This window comes from Haliotis rufescens, unplaced genomic scaffold (genome assembly GCF_023055435.1).
Source record: "Haliotis rufescens isolate VD_foot unplaced genomic scaffold, xgHalRufe1.0.p SCAF_3, whole genome shotgun sequence".
NCBI lineage: Eukaryota > Metazoa > Mollusca > Gastropoda > Lepetellida > Haliotidae > Haliotis > Haliotis rufescens.
In genome coordinates, this window is record NW_025964001.1 from 63,542,664 (window position 1) to 63,562,547 (window position 19,884).

General features: G+C 42.4%; 1 protein-coding gene across 2 annotated transcripts; it reads right to left on the reverse strand.

Annotated features, from left to right (window-relative positions):
• Positions 1 to 294: 294 nt before the first annotated feature.
• LOC124132380 (tRNA 2'-phosphotransferase 1-like) lies at positions 295 to 17,643 on the reverse strand. 2 transcript variants are annotated; one of them, XM_048403267.1, is made up of 9 exons: positions 17,521 to 17,643; positions 13,916 to 14,039; positions 12,469 to 12,556; positions 9,098 to 9,267; positions 7,923 to 8,021; positions 6,806 to 6,878; positions 5,905 to 5,961; positions 2,335 to 2,442; positions 295 to 1,353 (listed from the first exon to the last, which is right to left on the reverse strand). In XM_048403267.1, exons 2-9 carry the CDS (start codon positions 13,970 to 13,972, stop codon positions 1,202 to 1,204), a joined length of 804 nt encoding a protein of 267 aa, XP_048259224.1. In that variant the 5' UTR covers positions 13,973 to 14,039; positions 17,521 to 17,643; the 3' UTR covers positions 295 to 1,201. The 2 variants fall into 2 exon arrangements, with proteins under 2 accessions (XP_048259224.1, XP_048259223.1); XM_048403266.1 differs by having other exon boundaries at positions 17,621 to 17,633.
• Between the last annotated feature and the right edge of the window lie 2,241 nt (positions 17,644 to 19,884).

Sequence of the window (19,884 nt, forward strand, 5' to 3'; positions counted from 1 at the left end):
AAAATTAATACCTCTCCAGACACAGTATACTGACTCTGAGCCGACCAGTCCTTGTTTTAGCCCCTTAATGCCAAGCGCCACACAGGCTAACAAGTACCATCTTTTAACATCTTTTTGGTATGACGCGGTCGGGGATCGAACTCCGGACCTTCCTCTCTCTGGGCGGACGCTCTACCACTAGACCACGGAGGCGGTCCAGTAATATCAGTGACCCAGACAGGATGTAATGTGGGCTTTAGATCAACATGAAGATCTCAATGTCAGCTCAACATGGGTTTTAAATTCAACCACAAGAAGAATTAAAAGGATTTTATTAAAGAAAATATATTGTTGTGTGAACATAAATAACATTCCACATAATGCCATAACTATGGCAACATAACAAATGATCTAAAAATAAGACAGAAAAAAACCAAAATCAGAACTTATATACCATGAGATAACAAGATTTATTGCATATTCAAACTGTAGCTTCGCTGGTTGAATAACTTACGTCTTTGTATTCACACAAAAACAATTTTCTGATGGATGAAAACAATAACATGTGACCATAAAAATATTCATGGTTTAAAGTTTCCATTTTATTAGATTCCTGAGAAAACATTATCCATGGTAGGCACCGTGTAGTCACTGTGTTTCCGCTGGCTTTTGAAACTGACAGTTCTAGTGGACTGACAGCTCTAATAATTACCAGTCTCCCCCTAATTTTTGCCAGTCCCAATTTTCAACAAATTAAAAAATGTATGAAAATTACCTGGTTTTGATTCTTTCAACATCCTGTTCAGTGCAAAGACGTCATCTCTGAAGTAACTTATTTAGATCTATACATCATTCACACTAACTTCAGTCACAATTTTCTCCTTTTTTAAAAATATTTCGTGACAAAGTTACTACAAATGGATATTTAACCTCGAAGCAAAGGAAAATGTTATTTCCTTGCAATGAAAAAAGACAAGGGGAAACCTTGATGGTAACAGACAAGCTGACTTCGTTCGAAAAAATTTACTTATATGAATATCGCCAATGTTTTGTTCAACAACAAAGATTTATATGACTTTATTTGCCGGTCCAGAGGGACTGGCAGTCACCTGAATAACCGGTCCAAGCCTAATTTTACCGGTAAAAAACTGGTAATTACCGGTAAACGGGAACACTGAGTCATATAAACTGGTAGTAACTAGGTGGGATGTAGTTGTTTATTTCAGTCTGTTTCACTCTTCTTGTGCTTCTTTTTCTTCCTCCTCTGTTTGCGAGACATCTCCATTTCATCAGCAACATCATCTGCAGTGACAGCGCCAACCTTGCCACTGTGTGCACCTGGGTCAGCATCGTCTCCAAGAGGCAACTCAGCTCCTGAAACAAATATTGCAAGAAATTAGTATTGGGCTTTGTCCTAGATATTCTGCTTCTTTGGTTTTACTTCTACATATCATTACACAACTATTGGGAGATGGATGATAACAGTGAGAATGTCTTTGTGTGTGACAATACATATCATTCTCATCTTCCCGAGGCAAGGGCGTTTACTGACTATAAAAGTCCAGTTTCCACCTTTGTTGAACGAGGCTGGATTTTTCCAGGCTCGATCGAAGCGTCAGCAGTGGCTTTTATGGGTTATGTCCCTTCTATGTTCCTCCCATTGACCAATCAGATTCCATCTCTCATATCACTTGCATTTGCTTCAAACAAAATTGCAGTGCTCAGTCAAGACGAACTGATCGATAATCAAGAACAATATTGTTATAAATGACTTGAGCACTTTGTTTAAAAATTTGAAAAGATTTGAAAAATATCTGTCAACACCCAGCAGATGGTACACATGCTTTGTAAATCCTGCAGTCGACCGAACTCTGCACGATGGAATCAATGCTGTTTACGAACCGGATATTTAGTTCGTTACACGATTTTGATTGGACTATGCATAGAGACGTTAGTCCAACCACAACGTAACCCCGGAATTCCTGCCAGGTTCTGCAAGTGTGAAAACTGTCCTTTTATTGTCAGTTAACGCCTTGCCTTGGGAAGATGGTACTTCTCTGTGTGACAATACACATACTTCTGACCCGTGAAGATCCGGGGTAGAATAGGTCTTCAGCAATCCATGCTTGCCGTAAAAGGCGACTATGCTTGTCTCGAGAGGCGACTAACGGGATCGGGTGGTGAGACTCGCTGACTTGGTTGATGCATGTCATCGTATCCCAATTGCATAGATCGATGCTCATGATGTCAATCTCTGGATTGTCTGGTCCAGACTCACTTATTTACAGACAGCCATCATATAGCTGGAATAGTGCTGAGTGTGGCATTAAACAACAAACAAACAAACAAACCAACCTGTACTTCTGTCTATGACTTGGCTGAAGAAACAAGGGGGGATAACTCCATCATCTGTCCCCGGACTCAATATCACATTGTTTGCAGACTTGAAAAACTTGACACCAGCTGTGAAAGACATAAAACACTGCTGTCTCTGATGGTATATTGTTTTCGCTGATATATAGATTCAGAAATATGTGAAAGTAGAACAGTGAAAGTTTAATAAATGAAACGTCACAATAAAAAATTATACCACGAAACAATAAACACAAATGTCAACACAGATCATGCTGTATCTACCCACCTGCCAGAGCCCTCGCTACATATACACAGATCATCCTGTATCTACCCACCTGCCAGAGCCCTCTCTACATCAACACAGATCATCCTGTATCTACCCACCTGCCAGAGCCCTCTCTACATCAACACAGATCATCCTGTATCTACCCACCTGCAAGAGCCCTCGCTACATCAACACAGATCATCACCTGTATCTACCCACCTGCCAGAGCTCTCGCTACATATACACAGATCATCCTGTATCTACCCACCTGCCAGAGCCCTCGCTACATCAACACAGATCATCACCTGTATCTACCCACCTGCTAGAGCCCTCGCTACATATACACAGACCATCACCTGTATCTACCCACCTGCAAGAGCCCTCGCTACATCAACACAGATCATCACCTGTATCTACCCACCTGCCAGAGCCCTCGCTACATCAACACAGATCATCCTGTATCTACCCACCTGCCAGAGCCCTCGCTACATCAACACAGATCATCCTGTATCTACCCACCTGCAAGAGCCCTCGCTACATCAACACAGATCATCCTGTATCTACCCACCTGCAAGAGCCCTCGCTACATCAACACAGATCATCCTGTATCTACCCACCTGCCAGAGCCCTCGCTACATCAACACAGATCATCCTGTATCTACCCACCTGCCAGAGCCCTCGCTACATCAACACAGATCATCCTGTATCTACCCACCTGCAAGAGCCCTCGCTACATCAACACAGATCATCACCTGTATCTACCCACCTGCCAGAGCCCTCGCTACATATACACAGATCATCCTGTATCTACCCACCTGCCAGAGCCCTCGCTACATCAACACAGATCATCCTGTATCTACCCACCTGCCAGAGCCCTCGCTACATCAACACAGATCATCCTGTATCTACCCACCTGCAAGAGCCCTCGCTACATCAACACAGATCATCACCTGTATCTACCCACCTGCCAGAGCCCTCGCTACATATACACAGATCATCCTGTATCTACCCACCTGCAAGAGCCCTCGCTACATCAACACAGATCATCACCTGTATCTACCCACCTGCCAGAGCCCTCCCTACATCAACACAGATCATCCTGTATCTACCCACCTGCCAGAGCCCTCGCTACATCAACACAGATCATCACCTGTATCTACCCACCTGCCAGAGCCCTCGCTACATCAACACAGATCATCCTGTATCTACCCACCTGCCAGAGCCCTCGCTCCATCAACACAGACCATCACCTGTATCTACCCACCTGCCAGAGCCTTCGCTACATCAACACAGATCATCCTGTATCTACCCACCTGCCAGAGCCTTCGCTACATATACACAGATCATCCTGTATCTACCCACCTGCCAGAGCCTTCGCTACATCAACACAGATCATCACCTGTATCTACCCACCTGCCAGAGCCTTCGCTACATATACACAGATCATCCTGTATCTACCCACCTGCCAGAGCCTTCGCTACATCAACACAGATCATCACCTGTATCTACCCACCTGCAAGAGCCCTCGCTACATCAACACAGATCATCACCTGTATCTACCCACCTGCCAGAGCCCTCGCTACATCAACACAGATCATGCTGTATCTACCCACCTGCCAGAGCCCTTGCTACATCAACACAGATCATCCTGTATCTACCCACCTGCCAGAGCCCTCGCTACATATACACAGATCATCACCTGTATCTACCCACCTGCCAGAGCCCTCGCTACATATACACAGATCATCCTGTATCTACCCACCTGCCAGAGCCTTCACTACATCAACACAGATCATCACCTGTATCTACCCACCTGCCAGAGCCCTCGCCTCATCAACACAGATCATCCTGTATCTACCCACCTGCCAGAGCCCTCTCTACATCAACACAGATCATCACCTGTATCTACCCACCTGCCAGAGCCCTCGCTACATCAACACAGATCATCCTGTATCTACCCACCTGCCAGAGCCTTCACTACATCAACACAGATCATCACCTGTATCTACCCACCTGCCAGAGCCCTCGCCTCATCAACACAGATCATCCTGTATCTACCCACCTGCCAGAGCCCTCGCTACATCAACACAGATCATCACCTGTATCTACCCACCTGCCAGAGCCCTCGCTACATCAACACAGATCATCCTGTATCTACCCACCTGCCAGAGCCCTCGCCTCATCAACACAGATCATCACCTGTATCTACCCACCTGCCAGAGCCCTCGCCTTATCAACACAGATCATCCTGTATCTACCCACCTGCCAGAGCCCTCGCCTCATCAACACAGATCATCCTGTATCTACCCACCTGCCAGAGCCTTCGCTACATCAACACAGATCATCCTGTATCTACCCACCTGCCAGAGCCCTCGCTACATCAACACAGATCATCCTGTATCTACCCACCTGCCAGAGCCCTCGCTACATCAACACAGATCATCACCTGTATCTACCCACCTGCCAGAGCCCTCGCTACATCAACATAGATCATCACCTGTATCTACCCACCTGCCAGAGCCCTCGCTACATCAACACAGATCATCCTGTATCTACCCACCTGCCAGAGCCCTCGCTACATCAACACAGATCATCCTGTATCTACCCACCTGCCAGAGCCCTCGCTACATCAACACAGATCATGCTGTATCTACCCACCTGCCAGAGCCCTCGCTACATCAACACAGATCATCACCTGTATCTACCCACCTGCCAGAGCCCTTGCTACATCAACACAGATCATCCTGTATCTACCCACCTGCCAGAGCCCTCGCTACATCAACACAGATCATCCTGTATCTACCCACCTGCCAGAGCCCTCGCTACATCAACACAGATCATCACCTGTATCTACCCACCTGCCAGAGCCCTTGCTACATCAACACAGATCATCCTGTATCTACCCACCTGCCAGAGCCTTCGCTACATCAACACAGATCATCACCTGTATCTACCCACCTGCCAGAGCCCTCGCTACATCAACACAGATCATCCTGTATCTACCCACCTGCCAGAGCCCTCGCTACATATACACAGATCATCACCTGTATCTACCCACCTGCCAGAGCCCTCGCTACATCAACACAGATCATCCTGTATCTACCCACCTGCCAGAGCCCTCGCTACATCAACACAGATCATCCTGTATCTACCCACCTGCCAGAGCCTTCGCTACATCAACACAGATCATCACCTGTATCTACCCACCTGCCAGAGCCCTCGCTACATCAACACAGATCATCCTGTATCTACCCACCTGCCAGAGCCCTCGCTACATCAACACAGATCATCCTGTATCTACCCACCTGCCAGAGCCTTCGCTACATCAACATAGATCATCACATCACAGGATTTCCGCATTCCTGCAACAGACAAGGTTTAGAGATCATCCAATTCTGACCTAGTACATACAGTAGCAGTCCAGATACAAGGCTTCAGGGTTCAACATTTATGGGTCAGGTGACTGATGACAAATGTAACGTGGCAATAGACACTAAATATATCTGCAGTGATTGTTAGTGGCAGCAAATGTCAGTTGCTGTAGTGCCATATTTAAACAAATAGGGGAATTTGGAGTTATCTGCTCCTTGTTGTTTTACAAACATGACAGACTGGATCATTTGAGAAGTTTTGGCTGGGACAGTTTCTAGAAGGCTGGGTGTACCTCATAAGAGCGACACAAGGGTGATTTTAGTCCTTTTTCAACCTGACTTTTTGTCTACTAGCCAAAAGCGGATTGGATACCCAGTTCCCGGTGGTTCCATAACTCCTCTGTATTCAAGAATGGAGACAGGCCCGTTTCAAAGCGCTGGACTGTGACCAAATTCTGAACTTTCTTGAGTGTCGTTACATTCATTCTAGGGCCAGCTACTTAATGGTGCTGCCACTGATCATGCTTAAATGACCTAGGACATATTCTGCTTGCATTGCAAACCTAAAGTGGTTTGTTTGAATATATTTAATGGATGATTTATTGGTCTTGTGTGGTCATTTACTGATTTCAAAATTCAATTCTTTACACAACAGCACTTTAGGTTTCAGTTGGAAATCCCCTCTTAACACAAGCACGAGGTGCTGGAAACTCCTACATGGCACTCCAAAGCAATGGCTGACTGTGACACCTCCATCCTCAGTGAACACGCTGGGATTAATAAATTCAGAACTACTCAATTTCTAACTTTGTACTGCTGTGTGCAGACACCTCACCACTGACGACTCCATCTTCCCCTGGCTCCCCAACAGCAAAGTGAATATGATTCCTCTTCATCTTTCTTAATCCCTTGAAATAAAGACAGGTAGGAATAGAGACTTAATGAATTATATAGAACTCATCCTGAACTCACAAGACTAAATATTATGTTAATGACTTATTAGGACTCACATGAAATATAACGAGTTACCTAGGACTCACCTTAAACCTGATGAGTTACCTGGGACTCACCTGAAACCTGATGAGTTACTTGGCACTCACCTGAAACCTAATGAGTTCCCTAAGACTCACCTGAAACCTAATGATTTACCTTGGACTTACCTGAGACTGAATGAGTTACCTGGGATTCACCTAGAACCTAATGAGTTACTAAGGCCTCACCTGAAACCTAATGAGTTACCTAGGACTCACCTGAAACCTAATGAGTTACCTAGGACTCACCTGAAACCTAATGAGTTACCTAGGACTCACCTGAAACCTAATGAGTTACCTAGGACTCACCTAAAACCTAATGAGTTACCTAGGGCTCACCTGAAACCTAATGAGTTACCTAGGACTCACCTGAAACCTAATGAGTTACCTAGGACTCACCTGAAACCTAATGAGTTACCTAGGACTCACCTGAAACCTAATGAGTTACTTGGGACTCACCTGAAACCTAATAAGTACCCTGGGTCTCACCTGAGACTGAGTTAGTGACTACAAGTGACCAGAGATTCAATGACTTACTACCTGGTACTTACCTGAGGAGGCACGGGTGGCCCAAGTCATCTTAAGTGCCGCAATTCACCGTGCAGAGTTGTTTCTCTTGAGCATGCCAGAATCCTATGATTATGAATCCAAATCCCATTTATATATTTCTAGGTCTGTCAGCACCATACCCGTGCTCGAGGGTTTCACCAAACTGATAAACGTCTTAGACCTGCATCACTTTGGGCTTTCCTCACACATTAAGATGACGTGGATTGATATAACTGGAATACTGTACAAAAAAAGTGGCGTTAAACCCAACTCACTCACTCACTTATCTACCTGAGACTTTATGAGTTATCAAGGACTAACCTGTAACTTTTGATAAGTTATCTTGACGTTCCCCGAGACATAACGAGTTACCTGGGACTTAATGCTCCTCCAGGCCTGTAGGTAGGTCCCGTGGATGATCAGTGGGTACTCAGTGCTGTCTGTGAGGGGTGTCAGCTGGAGATCCTCAACCTACAGGTAACAATGCATATTGCCAATCATCAAGAATATCAACAAAATATGATACAAAACAAGCACGAAATACTCATACCCCCTGCCAATATGACATGTCCGGTTGTGTGCAAGGCATTAACCCTCGGAGACAAGCACTACCGCCATTTTCAGTCTAAGTCGAAGTGATTGCTGTGGAACCTCGAAAAAATTAATTTTTCAAAACTCCCAGACTATCAAAAGGCACAAGTTCACTACTAGACCTATCTATGTGCCAAGTTTAGTTTAGATATCTCTCATGGTTTTTTAGTTCTGCTCCGGAAATGAAACATGACGGAGGAATGGATGGAAAGACGGGCGAACAGTAACCATTCCTATATCCCCCTTCCACCTCGTAGAAAATATTGATATTTTTTTTATATGACATGATGACTGTTATCATCCATGTAATTTCCAAACAAATTTGTATAGCATTAAAAATAAGATAGCTTGAAAAGCTAATACAGCTGTACTTCTGTATACTTTTAACTAGACAATCGCACATATCAATAGTCAAAACATTACACAATATTAACATCCACGACTGGTACACCTTCGTATGAAAGTGATTTACCACTGACTGTCTTTGTTGACATGAATATATCTTTTTTATCTTTTTAGCCCCCCAACGATTACCCATGTTTTTGTGTCAGGGATGATATCCTGAATCTGATCATCGCCTATGGTATTGGCCACCTTTGTGAAGCTATACAAGATATGAATAGCGATCTGATTGGATATTGTGTTTTCATTACAAGGGGCAGCTTCATGATCTATGCGAGGTGGCAAGGGTAGAGACTAGGCTTTGATATAGGCCAGTGGACACTCTCACCTCGGGGAGATGCCTTTGACTCTTCTCTCCACACGTAACACAGAAGTTCTCTCACTCACTCATAGCATGACTGGATGTGTTTTACATCATAATGATGCTATTGCAGGGAATGGTTCCAGGGTGTTTACCATAACGGAATAGGGATATCATACACTGGATAAACGAGGATGCAAATTAGTATTTGTTGCCCATATATGGTCACAAATTGTAAATTATAGCTACTCACTTGAACGGAGTGTCCCTGATTGGCACGTATCTTTAACTGTCCATTATCTGGGTCAGTTTCCAGAGTAAATCTCTGTTTGTCGTTGTTAGCAACCACACTCCGCACTTCCTCTAGTGTGAACTTAGAAAACCGGGGAAGTTTGAGCACGTCCGATACATACAGAAAGCCACCTGCAGGCAGAGCATCAAAGCTTATGTTCCAAAATTTTCATAAGTGGGACAATTAAATATTTTTTTAATGCTTGTTAAACAACCCGTTTCAGGCATCTTTGAACATTGTTGAACATTAATTGCTGATGGATGGGCTTCAAATGAAACATAAATGTTAAACAAGGAGTGTGGAGTATTCCATCAAGAAGCAAAGGAAGGACTGAGTGAGTGAGTGAGTGAGTTAGGTTTAACGCCGCTTTTAACAGTATTCCAGTTATATCGCGGCGTGTCAGCTTAATGTTGGAGGAAAGCCCGAAGTGATGCAGGTCTCAGACATTTACCACTACGGTGAAACCCAAGAGCACGGGTATGGTGCTCACAAACCTAGAAACATAATCGGGGCGAACCGGGATTCGAACCCACAATCATAGGTTTCTGGCGTGCCCAAGGGACGCAACTCTGCACAGCGAATCGCGGCGCCTTAGATGACTGGGCCACCCGTGCACCCAGCAAGGAAGGAAACACATGCAGCATTATATTCTTCCCATGTGGGTACTTGGGGGACAACCAGATTGTGTGAGGGGGACTTGGAAGCGAGGGGTGGTGGGCTGGAGCCGCAATAATTAATATATCATAATTTATGTTCTAATGCTAAACATTTGAAAAATCTGAGAATAACACAATTTAGTGTGATATTTTGACTTTGTGCGAGTTAAAGTTACTGGTGGAGTATAGTCACTGGTGGAGAAAAGTAACTGGTTGATTATAGTAACTGGTGGATTATAGTTACTGGTGGATTATAGTTACTGGTGGATTATAGTCACTGGTGGATTATAGTTACTGGTGGACTACAGTAACTGGTGGAGTATAGTTACTGGTGGATTATAGTTACTGGTGGAGTATAGTAACTGGTGGAGTATAGTTACTGGTGGACTACAGTAACTGGTGGAGTATAGTAACTGGTGGAGTATAGTTACTGGTGGAGTATAGTAACTGGTGGATTATAGTTACTGGTGGAGTATAGTAACTGGTGGAGTATAGTAACTGGTGGATTAAAGTAACTGGTGGAGTATAGTAACTGGTGGAGTATAGTAACTGGTTGATTATAGTAACTGGTGGAGTATAGTAACTGGTGGAGTATAGTTACTGGTGGAGTATAGTTACTGGTGGACTATAGTAACTGGTGGATTATAGTTACTGGTGGACTGTAGTAACTGGTGGAGTATAGTTACTGGTGGAGTATAGTTACTAGTGGACTATAGTAACTGGTGGACTATAGTTACTGTTGGAGTATAGTTACTGGTTGAGTATAGTAACTGGTGGAGTATAGTAACTGGTGGAGTATAATAACTGGTGGATTATAGTTACTGGTGGAGTATAGTAACTGGTGGAGTATAGTTACTGGTGGACTATAGTTACTGGTGGAGTATAGTAACTGGTGGAGTATAGTAACTGGTGGAGTATAGTAACTGGTTGATTATAGTAACTGGTGGAGTATAGTAACTGGTGGAGTATAGTTACTGGTGGAGTATAGTTACTGATGGATTATAGTAACTGGTGGAGTATAGTAACTGGTTGATTATAGTAACTGGTGGAGTATAGTTACTGGTGGAGTATAGTTACTGTGGACTATAGTAACTGGTGGATTATAGTTACTAGTGGACTATAGTAACTGGTGGAGTATAGTTACTGGTGGAGTATAGTTACTAGTGGACTATAGTAACTGGTGGAGTATAGTAACTGTTGGAGTATAGTTACTGTTGGAGTATAGTTACTGGTTGAGTATAGTAACTGGTGGAGTATAGTAACTGGTGGAGTATAATAACTGGTGGATTATAGTTACTGGTGGAGTATAGTAACTGGTGGAGTATAGTTACTGGTGGACTATAGTTACTGGTGGAGTATAGTAACTGGTGGAGTATAGTAACTGGTGGAGTATAGTAACTGGTGGAGTATAGTAACTGGTTGATTATAGTAACTGGTGGAGTATAGTTACTGGTGGATTATAGTTACTGGTGGAGTATAGTAACTGGTTGAGTATAGTTACTGGTGGACTACAGTAACTGGTGGAGTATAGTTACTGGTGGAGTATAGTTACTGGTGGAGTATAGTAACTGGTGGAGTATAGTAACTGGTGGAGTATAGTTACTGGTGGAGTATAGTTACTGGTGGACTATAGTAACTGGTGGAGTATAGTTACTGGTGGAGTATAGTTACTAGTGGACTATAGAAACTGGTGGACTATAGTTACTGTTGGAGTATAGTTACTGGTTGAATATAGTAACTGGTGGAGTATAGTAACTGGTGGAGTATAATAACTGGTGGATTATAGTTACTGGTGGAGTATAGTTACTGGTGGAGTATAGTAACTGGTGGAGTATAGTAACTGGTGGAGTATAGTAACTGGTGGATTATAGTTACTGGTGGAGTATAGTAACTGGTGGAGTATAGTAACTGGTGGAGTATAGTAACTGGTGGATTATAGTTATTGGTGGAGTATAGTAACTGGTGGAGTATAGTTACTGGTTGAGTATAGTTACTGGTTGAGTATAGTCACTGGTGGACTATAGTTACTGGTGGACTATAGTTACTGGTGGAGTATAGTTACTGGTGGAGTATAGTTACTGGTTCACGATAGTAACTGGTGGAGTATAGTTACTGGTGGAGTATAGTTACTAGTGGACTATAGTAACTGGTGGACTATAGTTACTGTTGGAGTATAGTTACTGGTTGAGTATAGTTACTAGTGGAGTATAGTTACTGGTGGACTATAGTTACTGGTGGAGTATAGTTACTGGTGGACTATAGTAACTGGTGGACTATAGTTACTGGTGGACTATAGTTACTGGTGGACTATAGTTACTGGTGGACTATAGTTACTGGTGGACTATAGTTACTGGTGGAGTATAGTTACTGGTGGAGTATAGTTACTGTGGACTATAGTAACTGGTGGATTATAGTTACTAGTGGACTATAGTAACTGGTGGAGTATAGTTACTGGTGGAGTATAGTTACTGGTGGACTATAGTTACTGGTGGACTATAGTTACTGGTGGAGTATAGTTACTGGTGGATTATAGTTACTGGTAGATTATAGTCACTGTTTTATTACAGATAAAGACGGATTGTAGTTACTGCTGGATCACAGATACTGGTGCATCATAGCTGCAACACTTTGACATCAATAAAGACGTAAGCTGGCATGGCTTAAGTGTGCACCCACCTGGCAGGAATGTGAGGCCAACAGAGTTCACGCCATGTCTCAACACCCACGACAGACACTTGGACAGCTGGACTTCATGGGAATCATGCTGCAAATGACAGAAACAAAACTTTGCTTGCATTTTCCTCACTGCTACTTTCCGAGACAACATTAGCACATCACACACAAAATGGGAAAAAACATTATTTCCTTTTTTTACTTAAATTCAGGGGTATTTTAATATTTCATTTATTGCAAAATTGTAAAACTAAACATTAAAGCCTCTTCTTGTTTAGAGGTCCTGTTGTCAGACATCTTCCTGAGGCAAGGGAGTTAACTGACTGTAATAGTCCAGTTACGACCCTCGCCGAACGCGGATGGAATTTCTGGGCTCGACCGTAGCGCCACCACTGGTTATTACGAGTTATGTCCTTCTATGTCCATCCTATTGACTAATCAGATTCCACCTCTTATATCACTTGAATTTGATACAAACAAAATGGTGGCGCCCAGTGAAGACGATCTTATCGATAACCAAGATCTAAATTGAAACAAAACAGGTCTTACTTCGTAAAGTGCATCAAATCATGTGAGCACCATGATTAAAAGCATGAAATGATTTGGAAAATATCAGTTGACGCTTAGTTGACGGTACACATGCTTTGCAAATTCTGCAATCGACCAAAATCTGCACGGCAGTTTACAAACCGGATGTTGATTTCATAACGCGATTTTGATTGGACTACGAGTATGCTTAGACACATTAGTCCAGCCAAAATATATAACTCCATAATTCCAGCCTAGTTCGGCAAGGGGGGAAATTGGACTTTTAGAGTCAGTTATCTCCCTTGCGAAATAGTTGTCAGCATGGTCAGTGAAATAACATAACTTGGCAATTCTTTAACTCCAATTTTGGAATTTTTACTGACAATTGCTCTAGGCTGGGGGCTGAATATTGACCTGGACAGAGAGGCATCAAAGTCATGAAGATTAATACATGAGTGTGCGCCTAAATATTAACACCCCCAATCTCAACTACTCCTTCGCTTCCTCTCCCTCCTCCCCCCCCCCCCCCCCCCCAAATTTAATTATTTTTTTTAATAAAATAAACCCCTCTATGGCTGTTTCTGGTGTAAGGTTTGTTTGGTTGGAACTGTTTGTTGTTTAACGCCGCACTCAGCAATATTCCAGCTATATGACAGCGGTCTGTAAATAATCGAGGCTGGACCAGACAATCCAGTGATTGATATCATGAGCATCGATCCATGCAATTGGGATTGATGACATGCATCAACCAAGTCAGCGAGCCTGACCACCCAATCCCGTTAGTCGCCTTTTACGACAAGCATAGTCGCCTTTTACGGCAAGCATGGGTTGCTGAAGACCTATTCTACCCCGGAATCTTCACAGGTATCTGGTGTAAGGAAGAGTAAAATGCTGTGGATAATAAACAGCATAGGTGTCTTACAGGTTTGGCCTTGTTCTTCCATCCACTCTTCTGTTCACCCCTCGCTGCTTGTGCCATGACTCGGGATCCTACAGAATGGGATTCTGTGATTGTGTCAGTAAGTTGGAATTCAGTGATAAATGATCTGAAAGAACAAATAAAATACTTGTATACCATCTTAAATTCTAGTTCTGGCATTTGAATAAGCATGTTCTACCCTTGCAAATTAAGGGTGAAATGATACATCGGTGCACCAGTGCATCGTGAGTTTTCACGCGACGATACGATACACAATACAGTTGTTTTTTGTATCAATACAAGACGATTGAATTGCTAAAATAAATTCTTTACTACTTGTTTAATGACCTCTGCGTTTTTGTCATTCAAATATCGCAAAAAATGTTGTAATTAGCGTTTTAAGTTCTCTACTAAAAATAGCCGCCACGAACATGTGTCTACAGCGAGCTTTTCCTTTTGAACTGGAGCTGACATTCACATGCGATTTGATGTATGTATCATGATACATATCTTATCTTGACCTTGCTGTATCATTTCACCCCTATTGCAATCTCAATGGTTCTGAAGGTTCAGGTAAAACATATATCAATGAAGTCCAACTGAACCAAACAGTTTACTAATCCACCCTGTTGACAGGTCATTGTAAACAAACAACATTCTCCTTAACATTTAACCCTAAGATGAAATACAATAAAAATAATATAATAGCTGATAATCTTATATTCATGTTGAAATTAGTTCAAATACTGTAAATTGTGAAATTAATGCGTCTCCAAAAGAATGCAACCACTGGACTCTAGCCAAAAATGCAACTCAATATGAATGTGACACCCCCTCCTCTCAAGCATCAGTGGATTTCTATCTAAAGAAAATGTCCTCAGTCAGGTTTAGAATCCTCACCTTAATCCAACCTTACATCTGTACATTAATCCAATCACACACCAAATAGCACCGCTTATTAGCGCTGAGTAAAGTACTCCTGCAAAAGCAATACATGCGCGCTGGCTGGTGTCGGCCTTTGACGCAGTCGCTAAGAGACATGTTGGGTGAAGTCTGTCTGGACTTGCAGGTGTGATCAGTGATGACATAAGTGAGTAGAACTCTTGTCTTGACCTCAGCAGTGATAATTCACAGGACGTAATTAGTGTTTGAATGACATTGTTTATATTCTTTATATACAAGTGCTGCTCAATAAATAGTGGTGTGGAATACATCAGCGTATGTCTAAGTTGGTATTTTTGCTATCCAAAATGTCTTATTGTTGATATAAATGCGGTGCTTAAAAATGCGAGCAAAGACCACTCGCATTTTTCGTATTTAATTCACGCTCGCGTTAATTTCAAGATTTACAGTATCAAAAGTGGAGATTTGCAAAATACTGCTTATCTTAGCACTTCTCAGTGGATATAAGATAGCTAGGCGATAAATCACAAAGAACAATGAAGGATGAAGTGTGGTTTATTTCACGATAAAATATTGTTCTACCTTGACGCATTTCTGGAGATTTGAATATGCGCTTGCAACTTGATAACGTCACATATTGAACAACGTTAGTTTGGAGCGGGAAGTGTCTAGTAAATTGTTCCCCATAGATGAAGCTGGGCGCTATCACAAATACCGTATTCGACGTTATAAGCGCCTCGCTCTAATAAGCGCCCATGGCAATATTTGCTAACAATCCCAATTAGCACTCCTTCCAATTGATCAATGTACACAAGACTTATTTATACGCGTATAATACACACTCGTGTGTTATATGCACCCTTAATTATGGGGAATTTAATTCTGGAAAAATATATCTGTCAGTACATAAACATTTCAGGCTGTCAGCATAAACCACAAAATTTACCGAAATAATATTCTAATAAGAGCCCCTGATCCCTAATTTTGAGAGTGCCCTGGGCGCTTATTACGTTGAATACGGTAATTAGTGCTTGTTTACCAAGTCATCAGCAAGTGATTGTTTACCTTTATGTGCTTGCGCAGTAGCCATTTTTTTGGAGCAAATCAAAACTTGATAAAAACTGTATGGTGTTTCTTCAACCCATACCCCACCTTACAACTAACCCATAACCCACCTCAGAGCCAATCCTAAGGATCGTGAAGGGTTGTTTCATCGGAAAGGGGTACCAAACCCTAATAATCGGAAAGGGGTTCTTGAGTTGGGGGTAACCTACCCTTACCCAAACACCACTAACCTTAAGGATAAAAGGGGTGAGGTGACATGGGGTTTAACATCGCGTTCAAGATTATTGCACTTATATAGCAAGGTACATGCATGTGTGTGTATGTGTGGACTAATGCCGATTTTATAGCGCTAGCCCACTAAGATACCATGCTGCAGTTTAACTTGAATACCCCACTCAGACACAGCATACTGACTCCGAGCCGACCAGTCCTTGTTTTAGCCCCTTAATGCCAAGCGCCAGACAGGGTAACAACAAGTACCATCTTTAAACGTCTTTTGGTATGACGCGGACGGGGATCAAACCCTGGAACTTCCATCCTCTGAGCGGACGCCCTACCACAAGAGCACAGATTCGGTCTAAGGATCGAAAAGGCACATAAGATCTGTGAAGTGAGAACAGCAGTCGGCATCCTGAGTCAATTAGCGCTACAAAGCTGCAGCCGTTAAAACTGCACTGTTACCCCGAAACATATTAACATTTAGCAGTAATTCATAGATGGGTTAATAGGCAGCATTTATGTGACATCCCACAATTTATTCGCTCTACGTAAGTAAGACAAAATTCACCTCGCACATGTAATCCCCCATTTACTTCCGTGTTTATCAGCAACCGGCAATTACGTCACTTCGATAAATTCATGAGCCCTACGTCACGTTCTCTGCCATACGTCACTTCCTTTCACCAAAGCAGTGTGCCGTGCTTACTATCACTTTTGGCATTCTCTTTTTTATCCCTTAAATTTCCCACCCTCCCCTCCCTACAATAGCATAACTTAGGGGGGCGGGGGGGAGGGAGGAACATATAACTCATATGGTGCACAGTTTCTTGTATACTTCATGTACATATCACGGTTTATACAATAAACTAGGTGCGGCAGGGTTCTGGGTACTTGGCTGCTGCTTCTACAGCGGCAGTCCAAATCTTCCTGCTGTTTCCGCGGGAGGGCGTACAAAGATCCCGTTCCTATACCCGTCTGCCATGCCACGGCGGAGGGCCACAACTCTGCTGCTCACGCATACTGTCCCGTCAGCCCCATCCACAATGCGCCCTTTTTTCATCCACAATCCTCTTTGTCTCATTTATTACATTATATTGCTGGTAACCGACGCACATACCTACATAGAATATATAGGTTTGCATCTAACAGATATTTAGCAATTATTGCATCTGATTTATGACACTTTACGCTGCATTCATGAATGAAATCGTCACTCTGAAACAACAATTGTTTCGAGAGTTAACCTGAAATACGATCGTCCACGATGTTGTACACCTTATCGCCATGCAGTCATTCAGGCGACAAATTCCTCCTCTCCGAGGGGAGAGCTAATGGCAAAATAATTGCATTATTTTCATATGATGCGCCGATCGGGGTACAGACAGTACGCATGAGATAATTGTTTTGTTATGTATACTTACTATCCAAAACTCAAAGTGACCTCTGGACAAAACAAATAAAACTAGGTTTAGGTGCTGTCACCGTGTCATGTCACAACGTCACAACAGCGAGTCAACTCACGAGCATGGTCTTGTTCACTCTCCTACCCAGAGTTCCATGCGGCCGGCAGCCAGCTAGCATAGTACCTCTGCCACAGGCCAGCGCCATGTGACGATTCGTCACATCTTTCACAGTCCATTCAAGATATTGCATATGCTTTTCACCCGTTTCATGTTTGACAAGTCTACACATTTTCATAAACAAATGTCAAAGAATGGTTAACTTTCATTGAGAAAGTATGCAAATATGTAAAAATCTACTTGATTTTGCGTGGTTATCCTATGTTTACATTGGTTGTACGGCTCCACGTGCTGTCATCGAAGCCCAACGGAGAGCTAGCCACACGGTCACTTTGATGCATAAATATATATTGTCATGCAACTCACTGTCGCAGTTGTAGTAGCATATCTATATAGTTATGCAAAACAATATGTAAAGCGCCCCCAAATACTTGCATTAGTCTGTTCTATACTGATTTCTGAAAAAGCGCGTTTGTTTACAAACAAGAGAAAAGTCCGGTCACGTGATATGCAAATTAGCCTGTGGCAGTGGTGTTATGCTGAGTCACCACTGCGACGGAGTGTGGGTCTTGTTTACTTCCGCGTCAGCGAACACTTCCGGTTAGTAAACTGTAAAACTGTCCTGTTTTTGCTAACGGAATACGGATTGTGAACTGCTATGAAAAACAATTGATTTGAATGTGATGTCTGGACTGAGTAAGATATGTCTTGCGATATATGATTTTTTTAGGAACAGATCCTATAATCACAAATGCATCCATATTTCGTATTACTATGGTGTTTAGTATAGTATGGTGTTTAGCATCGCATAGCATAGCATAGCATAGCATAGCATAGCATAGCACAGCACAGCACAGCACAGCACAGCACAGCACAGCACACGTATAAGTTTGTAGTTGTTCCAACTGACAAGGTCTAAAATAACCATTATATGTAAGCATCACTACATTAAATGTTTGATCAAAGAACTTGGTATAAATGACATATCAAATAATGCTACATATAAGGCCTGTATGTTAACTGAGGAATTAATCTGCCAAACCCATAAATCAGAACTGTCAACTTTTGACTTGACTCTAAAATCTGAAGACATATCCATTCCTCTTTTGTACTGGACTCCAAAGCTCCATAAAAAATCGTACAGAGACAGATATATTGCTTGGTTCAGCAAATGTACCACCAAATCTCTGGCTCAAAGATAAACCATAACCCTTAATACAATCAAGGAAGGACTTTCTTTATGTTCACAGAAAGTATTTGAGACAAGTGGAATTAATACCATGTGGATTCTCAAAAACTCAAAGGATTTGGTTGACTTTTTGCAATCTCAGAAAAGAACCAAGTTCCATTCTATCAAAACATTTAAGTTTTGAACTTCGTACACCACAATCTCACATGACAAACTTAAGGAAAAACTTCATTCCTTGATCCATGGGGCTTTTGTTACAAAACGTGATGAACACAGACACAGTTAAGTATCTATATTCAGAGGTTCAGGGCAATTTGTGAAAAATGAAAGCAAATGCCATCCGAAGTTTATTGATAAAACAATATACGAAATGCTGGACTTCCTCATGATAACATCTAAGGGTAAGTCATTTAGGCAAGAGGTTGGCATCCCCATGGGCACCAATTGTGCTCACCTTCTTGCGGATCTGTATTTTTATGCATATGAATGGGAATTTCAGTTCGGATTTGCAAAGTCAAAACAAGGTAATTTGGCCGAGAAGTTTAACTTAAGCTTCAGGTATATCGATGATCTGATATCGTTCAATAATAATTAAATAGCCAATTCCCTTCCACTGATTTACACACCTGAACTAGAAATAAAGGATACCAGTGAGATAGGCTCATTTGTTTCAGATTTAGATCTATGTATATAGATTCAGAGTGACAAAACACTCTCCAAGAGACAGTATGACAAGAGGGATGACTTCAACTTTCCAATAGTCAACTTTCCCTTCATGTCGAGCAATATTCCAGCAGCTCCAGCCTTTGGTGTTTACATTTCGCTACTTGAGATACAATCGAGCATGCTCTTTCTTCCAAGATTTCAAAGAGCGTCATTAGTCTCTTGCTCAGAAGTTGTTTGATCAAGGTTACAATTGGACATTTCCAAATTTGACGCATCAGTGACAAAAATTATGTCCTATTTTTACTTGTACCATATGTTCCCTTGTTTTTTCAGGTGAACAATTGACTTGACTTTGCGTGTGTTTGTGACGAGTACCACCGGTGGGGCAGGATACGCACACCTTTTTGCTA